The following is a 15,110-nucleotide window of genomic DNA, read 5'->3' as shown; positions in this document are numbered from 1 at the left end:
TTTTCAGAAACGGCAGATCTCCGAAATTTTGTGGGCTCTCTTTTAGTAACCTAAAACCAAAAATTTAGTACCGAAATTTCGGATGGGTAAAATGGGGGGCCGCCCCACCCACCAAATATATTTATATGTATACCAATCACGACAATATGGGACTCAAATGAAATTTATTTGAGAGTGAAAAACGAATTTGGTATTCAAATATGAAGTCAAGCGTTTGAGGGCCGCCCCACACCTAAAATACCCCTAAATCGAACATATTTACCGACCATGGCAATATGAGGCTCAAATAAAAGGTATTTGGGAATAGAGCACGAAATTGATATCCACTATCGGGACCAAGTTTCTGGACTTATTTAATGGTCGTGACAATATTGGGCTCAAATAAGAAGAAATTTAGGAGTAGTATACGAATCTGATATCCAAATGAGCGACCAAGTGTTTGGGGGACGCCTAATCCCATATACTTCCCTCAATGACAATATAGGGTTTAAATAAGTGGTATATGAGCGTAGGCAACGATGACGATAGTTTTTCAGAGCTGGAAGTAGAGCACGAAAATGATACCCATTTTCGGAACCAAGTTTCTGGGTCACCTTCACCCCCTAACCCAAAAACCACAACCCTGGGGGCCTTCCCACTCCCAAAACTCCCATGAGTGTATCGGGCTCAAATAAAATATTTTTTTTTGTTTTTTTTTTTCAATGGAGTACATCTTACATCCCAACTTAGATGAACTTTAATTGTCGAAAATAAATGTTCAAGAGATAATTTTGTTCTATATAATGTTAAAGAAGGCGCAGTGGAGTGAGTCCGGTTCGGCTTGTATGTATATGAATGTAAGGCAGGGTGAAGAGTGCTCTCGTGGATAGTTAAGAAACGATGAACAAAAAATGTTGGTGCAAGAGAACAGTTTATACTGCCTGAATTCACCGAAATTTTTTGTCTACATGAGTTCACCACATCTATGCTAATTTGATTCCACATTTTGAGAGCCGATATAAGTGAAGTATTTTAATTTTGACAAAAAGAACAAATATACCTAGAATAACGGATTGTTTTAACTTTGTGATAACTGAAGAGTAATTAACTGATAACAGCCCATAGGTAACACATCATTAGTAAATGTTTCATGATCTGCTTATATACCTTCATCAGTTTTATCAAGTCTTTCAACTACCAGAATGACAGGTATGCAAATCATGGTTTGTTAATTTGTGCTTTAGGTCCGAGTACATACGCATGTGACCATAAGTTAGTTCCTGAAAAGGAAACGTATACACTCGTAGAAAAAAGTTTGCTGAAAATAGCAAACACTATCTGCTGAATATTAGTAGTTGGTTTTGCTGCTATTGTAGCAAACAGCATTAGTACTGCAATTATGAAGGGGTTGTTAGAAGAAAAAATAAAATACAAATGTAAATATGTATCTCAGTGGATGTTTATAATCACCACTGAATGTATACTTTCCACAACCTTTTTTTCTTTAAATTTAGATACAAAAGGCCAGTCATGTGCACATTAGTAGAGCAATAACAAAAAATGCGAGCTAGCTCAGCCACATTTCGAAATGTATACCAATGGATGTATCAGGTAGCTTCTTGACCGTAATATTTCACACATTAAAAACATCTCTTCTAACAAAATTTCTACAAAAATTTCTTAAAAAATGCAGAAAGCAATCAAAACAAGTAAATGTCAAACATAAAAAATAGTATAACATTTTGGTTCAGCAGATTTTTGTGCATAAAACAGATGATTTGGTTTGCTGATTTAGCTGACCGAAATGCTAATACAGCAGCCCCATGTTTGCTGAAACAGCAGTAATGTCTGCTTTCCCATATTGAGCAGACAAAAACTGATGTCTTAGCAAACATTTTTGCTGTTTGAGTGTGTACTTATAACAATTTGCTCAAAAAATTCTAACAGATGCGAGAAATGTCAAATTCTTAGTCGTTTGTATGTATGTGAGTGCGCTAGGAACCCGGGCGACATTGAACGGCGAACTCTCGAGTTATTTTATTAACCAGTTTCAAAGTTCAAACCTTTCCTTTGGTCTATGATCATATCTTCCTGCAGTTACAGGTTCAGCTGTTCTACTAATCAGTAAAGTTGACACACTAGAACTCGCAGTAACGGATTCCAGGTAATCCAAATAATCAGCAGAGTAGATAAGCCACGTTGGACAACCCAAGGTTCATTAGTTTACAATACTCGAACAAAGAAGAAATTCGTTTAATACAAGGCAAGGCAATTAAAATGTGAATAGACCGAATTAAAATTTCTACAGAGCATGTTAATAGGATTGAAAAGTTCGTAATTAAGTTTTCAAAAACTTATTTTTAATGGTACATAATTTCTAGTGCGACCTGTAGGGACATTGAAACATAATTCTGTAATTTAATAGTACACGCAAAAAAATAATTCATTTCACATAATAGAAATTTTCGCCACGTAAACTTCTTTTCTGAAAAAAGTTGAATTTTGTTTACGATAAAAGTAAATGTTTTTTTATAAAATGTTATAAATTATTATTCGGAGTTTCAACTAGTTTTGTGCATTTTGAAAAGGATTTATTGTTTGTAACACAAATTTTTACTAATAATAAGCAGATCTTTCAGAGAGTATTTGGATTTATTTCGACGTTATGATACACAATTATATTAAAAGCCTTCCATGTTGCCCTAATTATTTTTGTTTTTTTGACGTACCTATGGCGAGTCTTTAAAAATTGTCAATTTCCGAGTTTACCATCCGCCCATCACATTTTATCCATAACGGGGATATACGTTTTAATCTCACCCTCTTCCTAGTTGAAGAGGCACAAGAGAATCGGTATTGGTCCGGTAAACAAATAATCGTTTGCAGCTATCGAAACACTTTTGTCATTAAAGAGTTTTTGGTTTTACAACAAAAGAAATGTGAATTTGCTCAGGGGTTTACAATAAACAAAGTTAGTAATATTCAATAATGCTACGATTATGGCTGCCGTTTGATATGTAAAGCCTTAACGTTATTTTGTTTTTTGTTTCTCATAAAAATGTCTCATACGTTTTATTTTTTTGCGTGTACGAATTGATTTCTCCATTAATAATCTTAATAATAAAAACTGAGCGTAACATAAAACGTCTTCGTTCAAGTGTGGGAACATCAATTAGTTTGAGACGATCAATATATGGGGAAAATCATACAGGCTTCTCCATCCAAGACCTCTAAGCGCAAAGATTAAGAACTGTTTCTGAACCGACTCAATTCTATCAATGTGGTGTCTGTAACAGGGCGACCAAACAGCCGATGCATATTCCAACGTGGGTCTTACTAAAGAAGTGCAATGCCTTTTTGTTTGGAAATTCCTTAAACCACATTTTTATAAAACCCAATAAACCTCTATCCTTATTCACACATTCGTCAATATGAGAAACGAAATCAAGCCTACAAGCAAGTAGAACACCCCAATCATTAAATTTTACAACATTTTTCATATGCAATCTCCAACTTTATACGAAGGCGAATGAAAAAACCCACGCGAGAAACCCACATTTTCCGATATTAAGGGTCATGCAGTTGACAAAACACCAATCAAACAATTTTTTAAGGTCATTCTGCAGGAGTTGATATATATTTATACAATGAAGAGATAAGAAAAGCATCACATCATCAGCTTAAGTTAAATATTAGATGACGATATAACAGAAAAGAGATTGTTTAAGTATAAATTAAACAGAACAGGGCCAAGACGACTGCCCTGAGGTACGCGAGTTGTCACCCGCATTTTGTTAGACAGGATACCATGAGAGAGAACTTTCTGCATTCTGCCACATAAATAGGAGCTAAACCAGCTTATTAACGTTGGAGGAAATCCCAGCGCGTCAAGCTTATACAAGAGAAGACCGCGTAACTTTACTGAAGTCCGTGTAAATAACATCAGTTGGAAGCCTATTGGAAAAATGATTTAAATACATGATCAACAAATACCAACAAGTTGGTTGCCGAAGATCTACCCTTCATAAATCTATGTTGGGAGGTAGAGACAATATTTCCCAGAATAGACGCAAGTCTTTCCTTAATCAATAATTCAAAGAGTTTGGGGATTACATGATAATGTCTAGATTGGCGATGGCTTATGGGCTTGTGATAAATCCCAGAAAGACTGAGCTAAGAAGGCACAGATTGCACACATTTTTTTCTGTCTGGGTTCACTACAGTCACTTAGTGCATTCGCCGTTCTTGACTACTGTGTAGGCTTGATATGGCAAGCCCCATGCCACTTAGCCAGTAATCGGCTAGTTGTGTGCTCTAAAAAGTAACCTTGAAAAAGAAAATTTTGAATTTTTAGTGTACACCCTAAGCCAATTGATTTCAAATAGGAACTCAAATGCTTATCATGTGCAGAGCAGCCAATCAAAGAAAGCTTTTTCCTGTGTTTATAAAAATAGTTGAACCCCAACATAAAAGTATTAACGACAAATTGAAATGTATCTCAATTAAATATAATTACACATACCGGCAGCACCATTCTACTTCGCATACGAATTGATGCAATCATACCCCCTCCTATTCACGCACATTTCTTATACTCACACCTATGTTCGCACAGGAGTATTTCCTTGTACTGATTATGCATCTCTGGTGTTTGAATTTTACCTTACAAATTAAATGTTTGCACGTCGCTTTCTTCATTTATCATTCTTATCTAAAAAAAAAGTTTAGTATAACAAAAAATCCACACGACTAAAACTTGTATTTTTCAATTCTTCCTCTTACTTTAAATGACACACAGACGATGATTCCGGGGAAAAATCAGTATCAGTATTATTAAGTGGTGAGGAATCGGAGCTAATATTCATCGATCATCCCTATGCTGAAATGACGGTAAGTAAATATGAAAACAATAAAATATAATAACAATAATCCAAATGAGATAAAAGAACGCTGATTTTAAGATCTTCAGTATTTTGTTAAAAATACAAGTTGAAATTTTGCAAAATGCTAATTGATTTTTCTCGACCACTTACAGCCGGATGATTGCTTGACCTGCTATGATCCTCACGGTTATTGTGTTATATACTCAGCATCGGATCGAGAAAGTTTCAGCGTAGCCGAACATATATTACAAGTTCTATGGACCAACCAAAATATTGCCCAAAAAGCAGTGATATTAGTGGCAAATAAGGCGGACTTGGCTAGAAGTCGTTCAATAAGTGCTGATGGTAAACTGAAAAGATGTTGTAAACATCTGAAAGCTTATAATTAAACCTCTTTTGTATTCCTCCTATTTGCCAACAGAGGGAAAAGCAATGGCAACCGCCTATGATTGCAAATTTATCGAGACCTCGGTGGGAATTAATCACAACGTAGACGAATTGCTGGTCGGTTTATTGTCACAAATTCGTTTGAAATTGGAGAATCCGGAAAAATCAAGGTGAGTCCAAGGGCAACATTTATTTGATTAAATAAAAATTAAGTTGAATGGAAAAACTGGCTTCAACAACAGGTACGTCGGTGGCCTGGCTACGCTTGGGCATTGCTGAACATTCAAAGTTGGTCAACTCAGCCCAAAAAAATGTTGTTCGGGCTGCCAAAAATGCATAAAAAAATATGATTTTGTGTGTGAAATACCAAGGATATTCGACTAACATTTGTTTCTGCAATTTTTCTCGAGGCTGTCCCCTTGTTGTTCTTTGCAAAGACATTCAATTTCTTTAACTAATTTGGCAATATTTTAACAGATTTGACAATATTTATGGGGCTTAAGAAGCAACAAATAAAGGAGTTTGGAACTCAGAACACAAATGAATATTTGGCAGCGCAAACAACAATTGATAGGGGATGCTTTAATCTGAGGGCCCAATGTATGGAAACAATTATTTTCAGTTTGATAAAGAAACTTATTTTTGTCAGCTTCGTTCAGAAATTAATATTATGATATATATCTCATTTGCCATCAAAATATAATGGTTGTAATAAGTATAATATTTTAAATTTTGTACGAAAAAATTTTTGTCTTCGCTTTTTTTACGAAAAATTAAAGCCTAACCATACCATATTATTATGTAGAGTCAGTGCAATCCGTAAAAATAGTTTGTTTCAATATAAATTGGTAACATACAGTCACTCTAAAATGGGTTGAAACTCGGAATTATAAACTTGCACTTTATTACGATGGGTATATTTGGGCCGAACATTGGACTCCAACTTGGCTTTAAGATCGGTACGCAGCTCTACAAAATTTGCGGTTGCAGCCACGGCATTTATGTCTCCACTGAAAGATAGTTGTGTTGACTATAAGATGGCGTTAAACATTTAATTAGATTCATTAGTTTGCACGATTTTTACTAGTATATATATACTGAAATTAGCCGTGCATTTTTTATGGAAACGAAAATTTCGTAAGAGCTGCGTACCGGCCTTTACTAGCAATATATTCACCATTAGAATTTTTACGAATTATGGAAATTCAGTTAGAGAAGTAAGTGAAAACGACCCTTATGCTCTTTTTATAACCTCGATTAGAGCTGGCAAACTATGCAACAATCGAAAGTGTGTTTGTTTAATTTTTGCGTCAGTATCGAAAGTTTGTAACACTATCAGTAAAAATTTAAGTTTTTGTTGAAATGTACCCGTTTTTGATAGATATTATTGGATTAACCAATAATTCCATAACTCATAAGCTAAACGTTAGTTTTTTTCATTAGAAAACTTTCAAAATAAAACCAAATTACCAAAAATGTATGAGTTTATCTTAAACATATTTAATAGTTATGTGGCATCCGTCAAAATTTCCACTTTAAAGCCGGTACGTAGCTCAAACGAAATTTTCGCTGACATAAGAAATGCATTCGCTTTCCTAAGCGAATGGGTCAAGGTCTCAGATGTGGGAATTTCCAACTTTTGGTGATAGTTAATATGTTTTATTTTAGTCCAATCCAGTGCAACTCAATGTTATGGATGAAATATCAGTGCAAAGTTGCACTGGTAAATTATCGGTATCATGCGATAACAGATCATAAGAACCGATTAATCGTGATTTGCACTATATAGTACTAAAATAAAACTCAGCAAGTGTTAGTGCTTTGAATATTTCTTGATCGAAGACGAATCTAGCTTATTGGCTGTTGTAGTGGGGATTCACATTCAAAACGAAAGAATTTTCACGTTTTTAAGTGTTTTCTTTGAAAATATGCAGGTTTAACAATATATTTTTCAAATTTATCGTTACTATCGATAGTTAAGAAGAAGAATAATATCGAAACTATCGAATGTTTGCCAGCTCTACCCTTGACCCTAAGATGGGAGCATACTAATCTCTTTATTCCGTTTCTAAAGTCTTATAATATATTTTTATGTGGCTCTTCAAAGTTTATATGTATGTTCTTGATCTTGAAGAAAGATATCCGCTTGAAATTGTGGACAGATACTTGTTGTTGGTCATTGTAGATGATGGCACCAAAACTTTTAACCCAATTTCGCCAAAGTTCATAATAGATATTGCCTCATAAATAAGGCTCGAAGGCTTAGAAGCCAATTTCCAAAATAATCCATAAATATGAACATAATTCATTTGTGTAAACTCTTAGCAGGTTTATCATGTTGATACATGTTTCTACTTGTTTCTACTTGTTTTATATATACTTATTTTGATTTTCTTCATTCACAGAGACATGTTCCGGAAACGTTCTATCAGAAAATCAAAACGACGCGCATGCTCTCCTTTAAGTGGAGCTTGTTTAACCGGCAATGTTAATGCAAATACACCCCTGGGACCCATGGCTAACATCATATCCGAAGCAAATACTCCACCTGGAAGTGCACACAGCAGGTAAAATGAAAATTGAACGTTCTTTCGATGAAAACATTTAACGAGAAACTCCCCAAATTTATGTCGTTTTAGCCCAAGGAAGTATCGCGGATCCCGCACCTCCACCAGTCTAAAAGTAAAAGGTCTTTTGGGACGAGTATGGGCAAGAGATTCCAAATCGAAAAGCTGTGAAAATTTGCATGTTTTGTAAAACACATAGAAACACCAAGCCAGCAGAAGAATATGCATTAATGACAAAACATCGTTTAAATTTATAAAAAAAAATCGGTAGAAATAGATAAATGTGTAAGTAGGTATACATTACACACGTAACAATACCACAATGCATACATATTTTGAAAAAAAATTAATACACTTTAGGCAGTATTGAAATTACATATTCAATGCAAGGGGTCTCACATCATTTATTAAGAGTTGTATGTACGCTTCAGCCATAAGTATATTCACAAAGCATTTTTAGTTTCGAACTTAAGGCGCTATTACACGGCATGTAGATGTCTTATGACATGTCACTTTTTGTATTCACATGTAATTGAAAATGTTTGTCAAAACTGTCAATTTACATACGACTCATCATGTTTGCTATCACACCTGTATGATATTTTCGTATGACATAACCTAAAAATTGGAGCAAAAGCTGATTTTTTTAGGCTTAAAAATTGTTAAAGTTGTGAGAAAGCTGTTTAAATCATAAATTTTATGAAAACAATTTAATTTAGGGTTACTTTTATTCGACTGATAACTAAAACAGCTGATTTCTTTAGAGCACGCTCTAATCGAAAAAATTTACATGTGCTATTTTGAAAAGTGATTTTCATATAAATTTGTGAAAACAATTTAATGTAGGGTTACTGTTATTCGACTGATAACAAAAAAAGCGATTTTCTTTAGAGCACGCTCTTATCGAAAAAATTTACATGTACTATTTATTTTGAAAAGTGATTTTCATATAAATTTGTGAAAACAATTTAATGTAGGGTTACTTTTATTCGACTGATAACAAAAAAAGCGATTTTCTTTAGAGCACGCTCTAATCGAAAAAATTTACATGTACTATTTATTTTGAAAAGTGATTTTCATATGTTAGTTTCGTTTGTATCACACGATACGTACATCTCAACATGTGCTAAATTTGACATGTCATAAGACAACTGCATGCCGTGTAATAGAGCCTTTACATGTCAGTAACCATGCTAGAGGGCAATCTCTCGTTAGAGTTGTTGTTTAAGGAGTAAAATAGCTGAATTGTATCAAACGAGCTGACTGGGAATTTGGCCAATGGTTTAGGTTTTGAGGAAAACCACTAAACTTTATTAAATGTCCTTATGGCCTTCCTGTAAAGTGTAAGTGTAAGAAAATCGTTTTCCATTATGATCTCATGCTTGGTATCAAACGAAGCTTCAATTGAGACCCCTTGTGACTTCGAATAGTTTTTGTTTTTGTATAAACATAATTTGTGTTATTATTTTTTATAGAACTTTATATGTTATATTCTAAGGCAAATACTCTCGCTGATTAAAATCAGATTTTTTACCATCTGCCATTTTGAAAATCGTAAAAAGGTTAGCAAAAAAATTAACAACATTTTACTCCAAATGACGATTTGTCCTAGTACATCCGGCCTTAACACTTAATTTACCAGTGTATAAAAATGGTTACTAACGTTTAATTAAGTCGGGAAATCATCCTTAAAATGGGTCCACATCTACATACTCGAACATACATAATAGGCACTAGGCACTAGGAAATACACACACACATGGATACAAACACTGCAACACTTGCAAATTGTCAATGAATAAACAGAGAGAATACCATTTATCGCATTATTTTACTACTTGTACCCATAGGTGTTTCCAATGAAAATTGATTCAATGAATATTACAACAAATTTCCCCCTCCTTCCCATAAATGTTATTCTCAAATCTGATTGTTGTATATGCAAGTTTTTAATAAAAAAAAACACACAATTGTCCCATTATAAGCGAAAAATCTATTTGTATCTATACAAAAAAAAACACAAGAAGCGAAATGCTAAATACAAAAACATATGAAAAAGACATTGATGGAATCGTCAAGAAAAACACATATTTCTTAAATACTTAACTCCTAGCAAGTATTGTACTCTCGATATTTCCCTAAACTATAAGCAATATTAGAAAACGCATACACAACACAAAAAAAAACAAAAAAATACATTTGAATTCCACAATATAATTGTTGTTAGACTTTTTTAACGCAACCATTATTAGGTGTTATTAAGTGTTGCCAGTTGCAAATGAGTTGTTTCTCAATCCAATTCCAAATTTGATACATTGAAATTATTTTACAATTGGCTATTCATATATCTTCCGAAACTCCTCCCAGAAATCCCACATTTACGCAATTATATTTAAGCATTTATATGGTACGTGCGTACGCGCATATGTGCGTATGTATACTTACAAGTAAAGTATGTATTACGACAATTATTATTGTTATTATTTGTACGTTAGCCCTAATTTTTTAAGGTTAATTATTGTTAGAATTATTTTAGGATTTTTTATTAAATTAAACCAAAAAAAAAAACAAAACATAATTGCAAACTACATTATTTATGCAGCAACCGTTAGTACTTGACATGCTTTTCATGCTATTGTACCTGGTGAAAATTGCACACGAAGGAGCAAGGTATTGTTAGCAAAAAAAAAACCGCGGACATTCTTACATATTTCCCTTCATAGTTGACATATTTTCTAAGGTAAACGCATCTACGTCTAATTTCAATGGAAACGTCGAAGTGTGCAGCCGTTACAGATTTTATGATTCCCACAGCAAACTAAACAAATATTTTTCGAAAGCATCTGCTATTCTCATAGCATGAAACAGTCAACGCTGGCGAGTATGGTCACAATCGAACAATATTTGGATATAGCTATACCAATCTCCCGATTTGTTGTCTAGGGCCCATAAAATGCGCATTTATCTCCCGGTTTCGCTGAAATCTACTACAGTGAGTTGGGTTAAAAACCCTTATATACGTACCAAATTTGGTCAAGATCGAACGAGTTTTAGATATAGCTGTCTGATCTCCCTATAAAAACGCATTTATTACCAGATTTCGCTGAAACTTTACACAATGAGGTAAGTTGGGCACCTCGAAATCTCTGCTCAATATGATCCACAACGGTCTCTTTTAAGATATAGCTGCCATATATACCGATTCCCAATTTAAGGGTTTAGGACCATAAAAGGCACTTAAACAGTCAACGCTGGCGAATATGTCATAAAGTTAATGTTTTCTATGAAAAGCATAATAGTAAGTTAGGTAAGATAGATATTCGACTTCGACTTCTGCTAATTCAAATTTTCTTACTTCATCACGATTGGATAGGGGAAAATTATTCGTTAGCCATAAACGAACTTTTCGATAAGTTAACATCTTTTAAAATACAAAGGATTGATATTGTTTGATATTGAGATGTTGAAATTTATGTTTGTTCCAACCTGGGGCCATTTGGTGTGAGTATTTTTGCATATTCGAGCATTTGATTTAAAGTAAAATTTGAAAAATTGTTATATTCCTCACACGATCGCGAACACCTCAAACTGAGCTTCACCCAATGGAAAAAATCCAAAATGGCACTCCCAATAAAAAAAAACTAAAAATTAGTCTCTTTTTCAGCTACACTCTCTACCAAATGAAAGAGAACCAAGATGTCATGTATTCAAAAGAATCATCTTTTCGTGTAACAAACTCTCTTTTGCTGTATACAAAGCAAAATTGCAAATTTTGCCCATGAACATTCCACTAAGGAGAGTGCAGTCCGATTCAAGTTAAAGCTCAATGACAAGGAGCCTCCTTTTTATAGCCGAGTCCGAACGGCGTGCCGCAGTGCGACACCTCTTTGGAGAGAAGTCTTACATGGCATAGTACCTCACAAATGTGGCCAGCATTAGGAGGGAAAACCACCGCTGAAAATTTTTTTTGATGTTTTCGCCAGGATTCGAACCCTGGCGTTTAGCGTCATAGGCGGACATGCTAACCTCTGCGCTACGGTGGCCTCCGTGGCTGTATACAAAGCACTTTGGCTTAAAAGAAGTTTTGCATTTTTGCATAAAAGAGCCATACTGTAAGCTATGTTAAGCCGCTGAAGGTCACCGTAGAGCAGAGGTGACGCTAAACGCCTGGGCTATAAAAAGGAGGCACCTTTATGATAAAATTGCATGAATATGTGAAGAATTTAAGGGATGAGCGTTTCTTCATGGCGCAAAATATTGTCAAACAATGTATACACTGTAGAAATTCTGTTGCCTCCAGCCTGGGCCCGTTTGGTGTCATGTATTTGGTTTGTAGTATTGTAAATGCGAGCATTTTTTTCACTTAAAGTAAAATTTGAAAAATTTATCATTTCAAAGTTTACATTCGTACCCGATCGGGAACCTCCCAATACTTAGTGCTGCATGTCTGAGCTTTCCCAAATGAAAACAACAAAAAATTTTTTTTTTACGCTCTCTTCACTACACTCTCTGCCAAGTGGAAGAGACACAAGATGCACACCAAAAGAATTATCTTTTCATGTAACTAAGTGTCTTTTGCTGTAAACGACGAATTTTACATCAAAATGTAGCAAATTCACGACTAACATTCAGCAGAGAAGAAAAATGTTGCAGTTAGTATTAAAATAGTAAATAAAACAGAGTGGATTGCCGCAAAGATATTCCAAACGTTTTATTTTTTTGCGTGTACACATCCTTTCCTAAGATGATACAGGGGATACATGTAATTGCTATATATGTACGGTCTTAAACCCACATAAGGATCATTTATTTCCCAATTTCGTTCAAATAAAGAATCCCGAGTAAAAAAAAGTTGGTATAATATCTGGCGTCATATAAAATTCAATCCGCAAAATGGCCTAGATCTAATTTGATACAATTTTATCTCAAATTTGGCCAGATACAATCTGATCCAATTGCACATCACATTATCTAATTGGATCAGTTATAACGGCCGGTATCTCACGAATAAATGCTTCAATGTTGTCTTCCAATGTGTTTATTGAAGCCGTCTTGTCTTTATAGACATGAACATAGCCCCACAAAAAAATAGTCTATAGGCGTTAAATCGCACGATCTAGGCGGTCAATTGACCTGTCCCGAACGTGAAATATTCCAAAATTTTATTACAAAGACAGCAGAAAATGCTACTGAACACTGCAAGGGTTTACAGAATTTCTCTTACGAAAACTTGCAAAGCCACTTTTGTTGACTTTTTAAAATTGTGTAAAATTATTGATTTTTGACTAGTCAATTTTTTCCCAAAAAAAATTTAATTGTCTTTATCGAATGAAAATAAAAACATTTTAGAAATTCTCTTAAATGTATAAAATGATAAAATATAATATAAAAAGATACATAGTTTTAGAAATATGTACTCCATATTTCTCACTTCCATGCAACCGTTTGCTGAGCTCACTCACGAACGAAATAGGCCATGGCAACAAATTACGCTTGACAGCATCCTGTTTTGTTTTTGATTTGCCTGAGATGATTGAGACCTACCTGTCGCTGTTAAAAATGTCATGTCGCTCTAGCGCTTGGCTGCATGTATTAATGAGTATGCTGGCAAATTTTGTGAAAAATTAAATTCCTCTGTTATTTCAATGCTCTTTGAGCATAATAAAGCGGATTATGCTCTCAAAATTTGACAGCAAATGTCAAGCTTATAGGTGCGCGGTACTTATTTCTTTTCTTCACAGCAACCAGCGCTGCCGAAAAACATTAAAAATAATTTCGTGGATAGTTCGGCTTGAGGTCATGTACAATTAGTAAAAACAGATTTTATATATTTTTTAAAATAAATATTTTAAAATAAAACCATTAATAAAAAACACCGACATCTGTTTTGAATAATTGTACATGACCTCAAGCCGAACTATCCGCGAAATTATAATCAAAAAAAATTCAACAATACTCAATATAATAAAAATTAAAAATGTCAAATTTACAGCAAAAAAGAAAAGAAAGAAGATTGGAAGCCAAGACTGCCGAAACATGAAACGGAAATGGCACGCAATTGAGAGCAGAATTCTGCTTGCGGCATGTTCTCAAATAATTTTCATTTATCTATATTCACAAGCGCCACCAACCAGTCTATGCGCGAATTTAAAATTCTTTATCTTTATATAATTTATCAATGAGCACAATTTATTTCGAAACTAAGGGGAATTAACATATACATAAGCATGGCATTAAATTAAAATTAGAAAAACTTGTTGAAATCCCGAATAGCATGTTCTTTATATCATGAAAATGAAAGGTACTGTCAGGGTAAACAAAATTTTTGTAAAAAAATATTTTTGTCACAAACTCTTGCAATAATTTATCGCAAAAAACATGTTCTTTTATAGTAAACACAGTCCAACGTTTTTCAAAAAAAAAATTTCAGATGAGTATTACAACATTTCATACCGAATTTCAGGCAAATCCGTTGCAATAAGTGCAAATCGGGTGAATTATATGTATGGGAGCTATATCTATCTAAATCTGAAACGATTTTGATCAAAATTAATATCGCCTGTCTTTAGGCTAAAAAAGTGACATATGATGATTGGATAACAAATGCAAGCTCCACCTTACTTACAAAAAAACGACAGACAGACTATCAGCAAAGAAAGGTTATGCGGACAGACGGACATGGCTAGGCCGAATCAGCAGGGATTTGGGTTGCCCAAAAAGTAATTGCGGATTTTTTAAAAGAAAGTAAATTCATTTTTCATAAAACTTAGAATGAACTTTAATCAAATATACTTTTTTCACACTTTTTTTCTAAAGCAAGCTAAAAGTAACAGCTGATAACTGACAGAAGAAAGAATGCAATTACAGAGTCACAAGCTGTGAAAAAATTTGTCAACGCCGACTATATGAAAAATTACGTTTTGGGCAACCCAATATAAAGTAACCTCCACTTTGCATTTAGAATTCGTCTGAAGTGGACGCTTCGGGATTCGGTGCATAGTCATCGTTATACTCAGTACAGTTATAACTGTACATTGTTTTTAAATCTGTAATTTTATTACACGTGTTTTTATATACAGTTGGAGGGGACACCAACTTCGGAAGTACAACCTGGCATATAGAGTCGTACTCTGCCATTTCAATTAAAGTCCAAAAAAAAAAAAAAAAAAAAAAAAATTAGAAACATCATCTATAAAGTAACCTCTAAAAAGAAAATTTTTAAGTAAGGAATTCCGTGCTACATACAATATCCTTAATTGTTTTTAATACTACTCCCCTAAGTTGGTTCATGTCT

At 34.1% G+C, this 15,110-nt stretch overlaps 1 protein-coding gene across 8 annotated transcripts in view; it reads left to right on the top strand.

The window, feature by feature from the left end:
- LOC106090148 (dual specificity protein kinase splA) overlaps positions 1 to 14,861 on the top strand; it is an 82,453-nt gene extending 67,592 nt beyond the window's left edge. For all 8 annotated transcript variants that reach the window (XM_059370258.1, XM_059370254.1, XM_059370257.1 and 5 more), the window contains 5 exons: positions 4,778 to 4,869; positions 5,015 to 5,207; positions 5,284 to 5,419; positions 7,655 to 7,816; positions 7,889 to 14,861. In XM_059370258.1, coding sequence (XP_059226241.1) covers positions 4,778 to 4,869; positions 5,015 to 5,207; positions 5,284 to 5,419; positions 7,655 to 7,816; positions 7,889 to 8,006 — 701 coding nt within the window. In that variant the 3' untranslated portion in view covers positions 8,007 to 14,861. The remainder of the gene's footprint in view (positions 1 to 4,777; positions 4,870 to 5,014; positions 5,208 to 5,283; positions 5,420 to 7,654; positions 7,817 to 7,888) is intronic.
- The last annotated feature ends 249 nt before the right edge of the window (positions 14,862 to 15,110 follow it).

This window comes from Stomoxys calcitrans, chromosome 5 (assembly GCF_963082655.1).
Source record: "Stomoxys calcitrans chromosome 5, idStoCalc2.1, whole genome shotgun sequence".
Lineage (NCBI taxonomy): Eukaryota > Metazoa > Arthropoda > Insecta > Diptera > Muscidae > Stomoxys > Stomoxys calcitrans.
The sequence above is the reverse complement of the archived record's forward strand: the minus strand, read 5'-3'. Positions and strand labels throughout refer to the sequence as shown.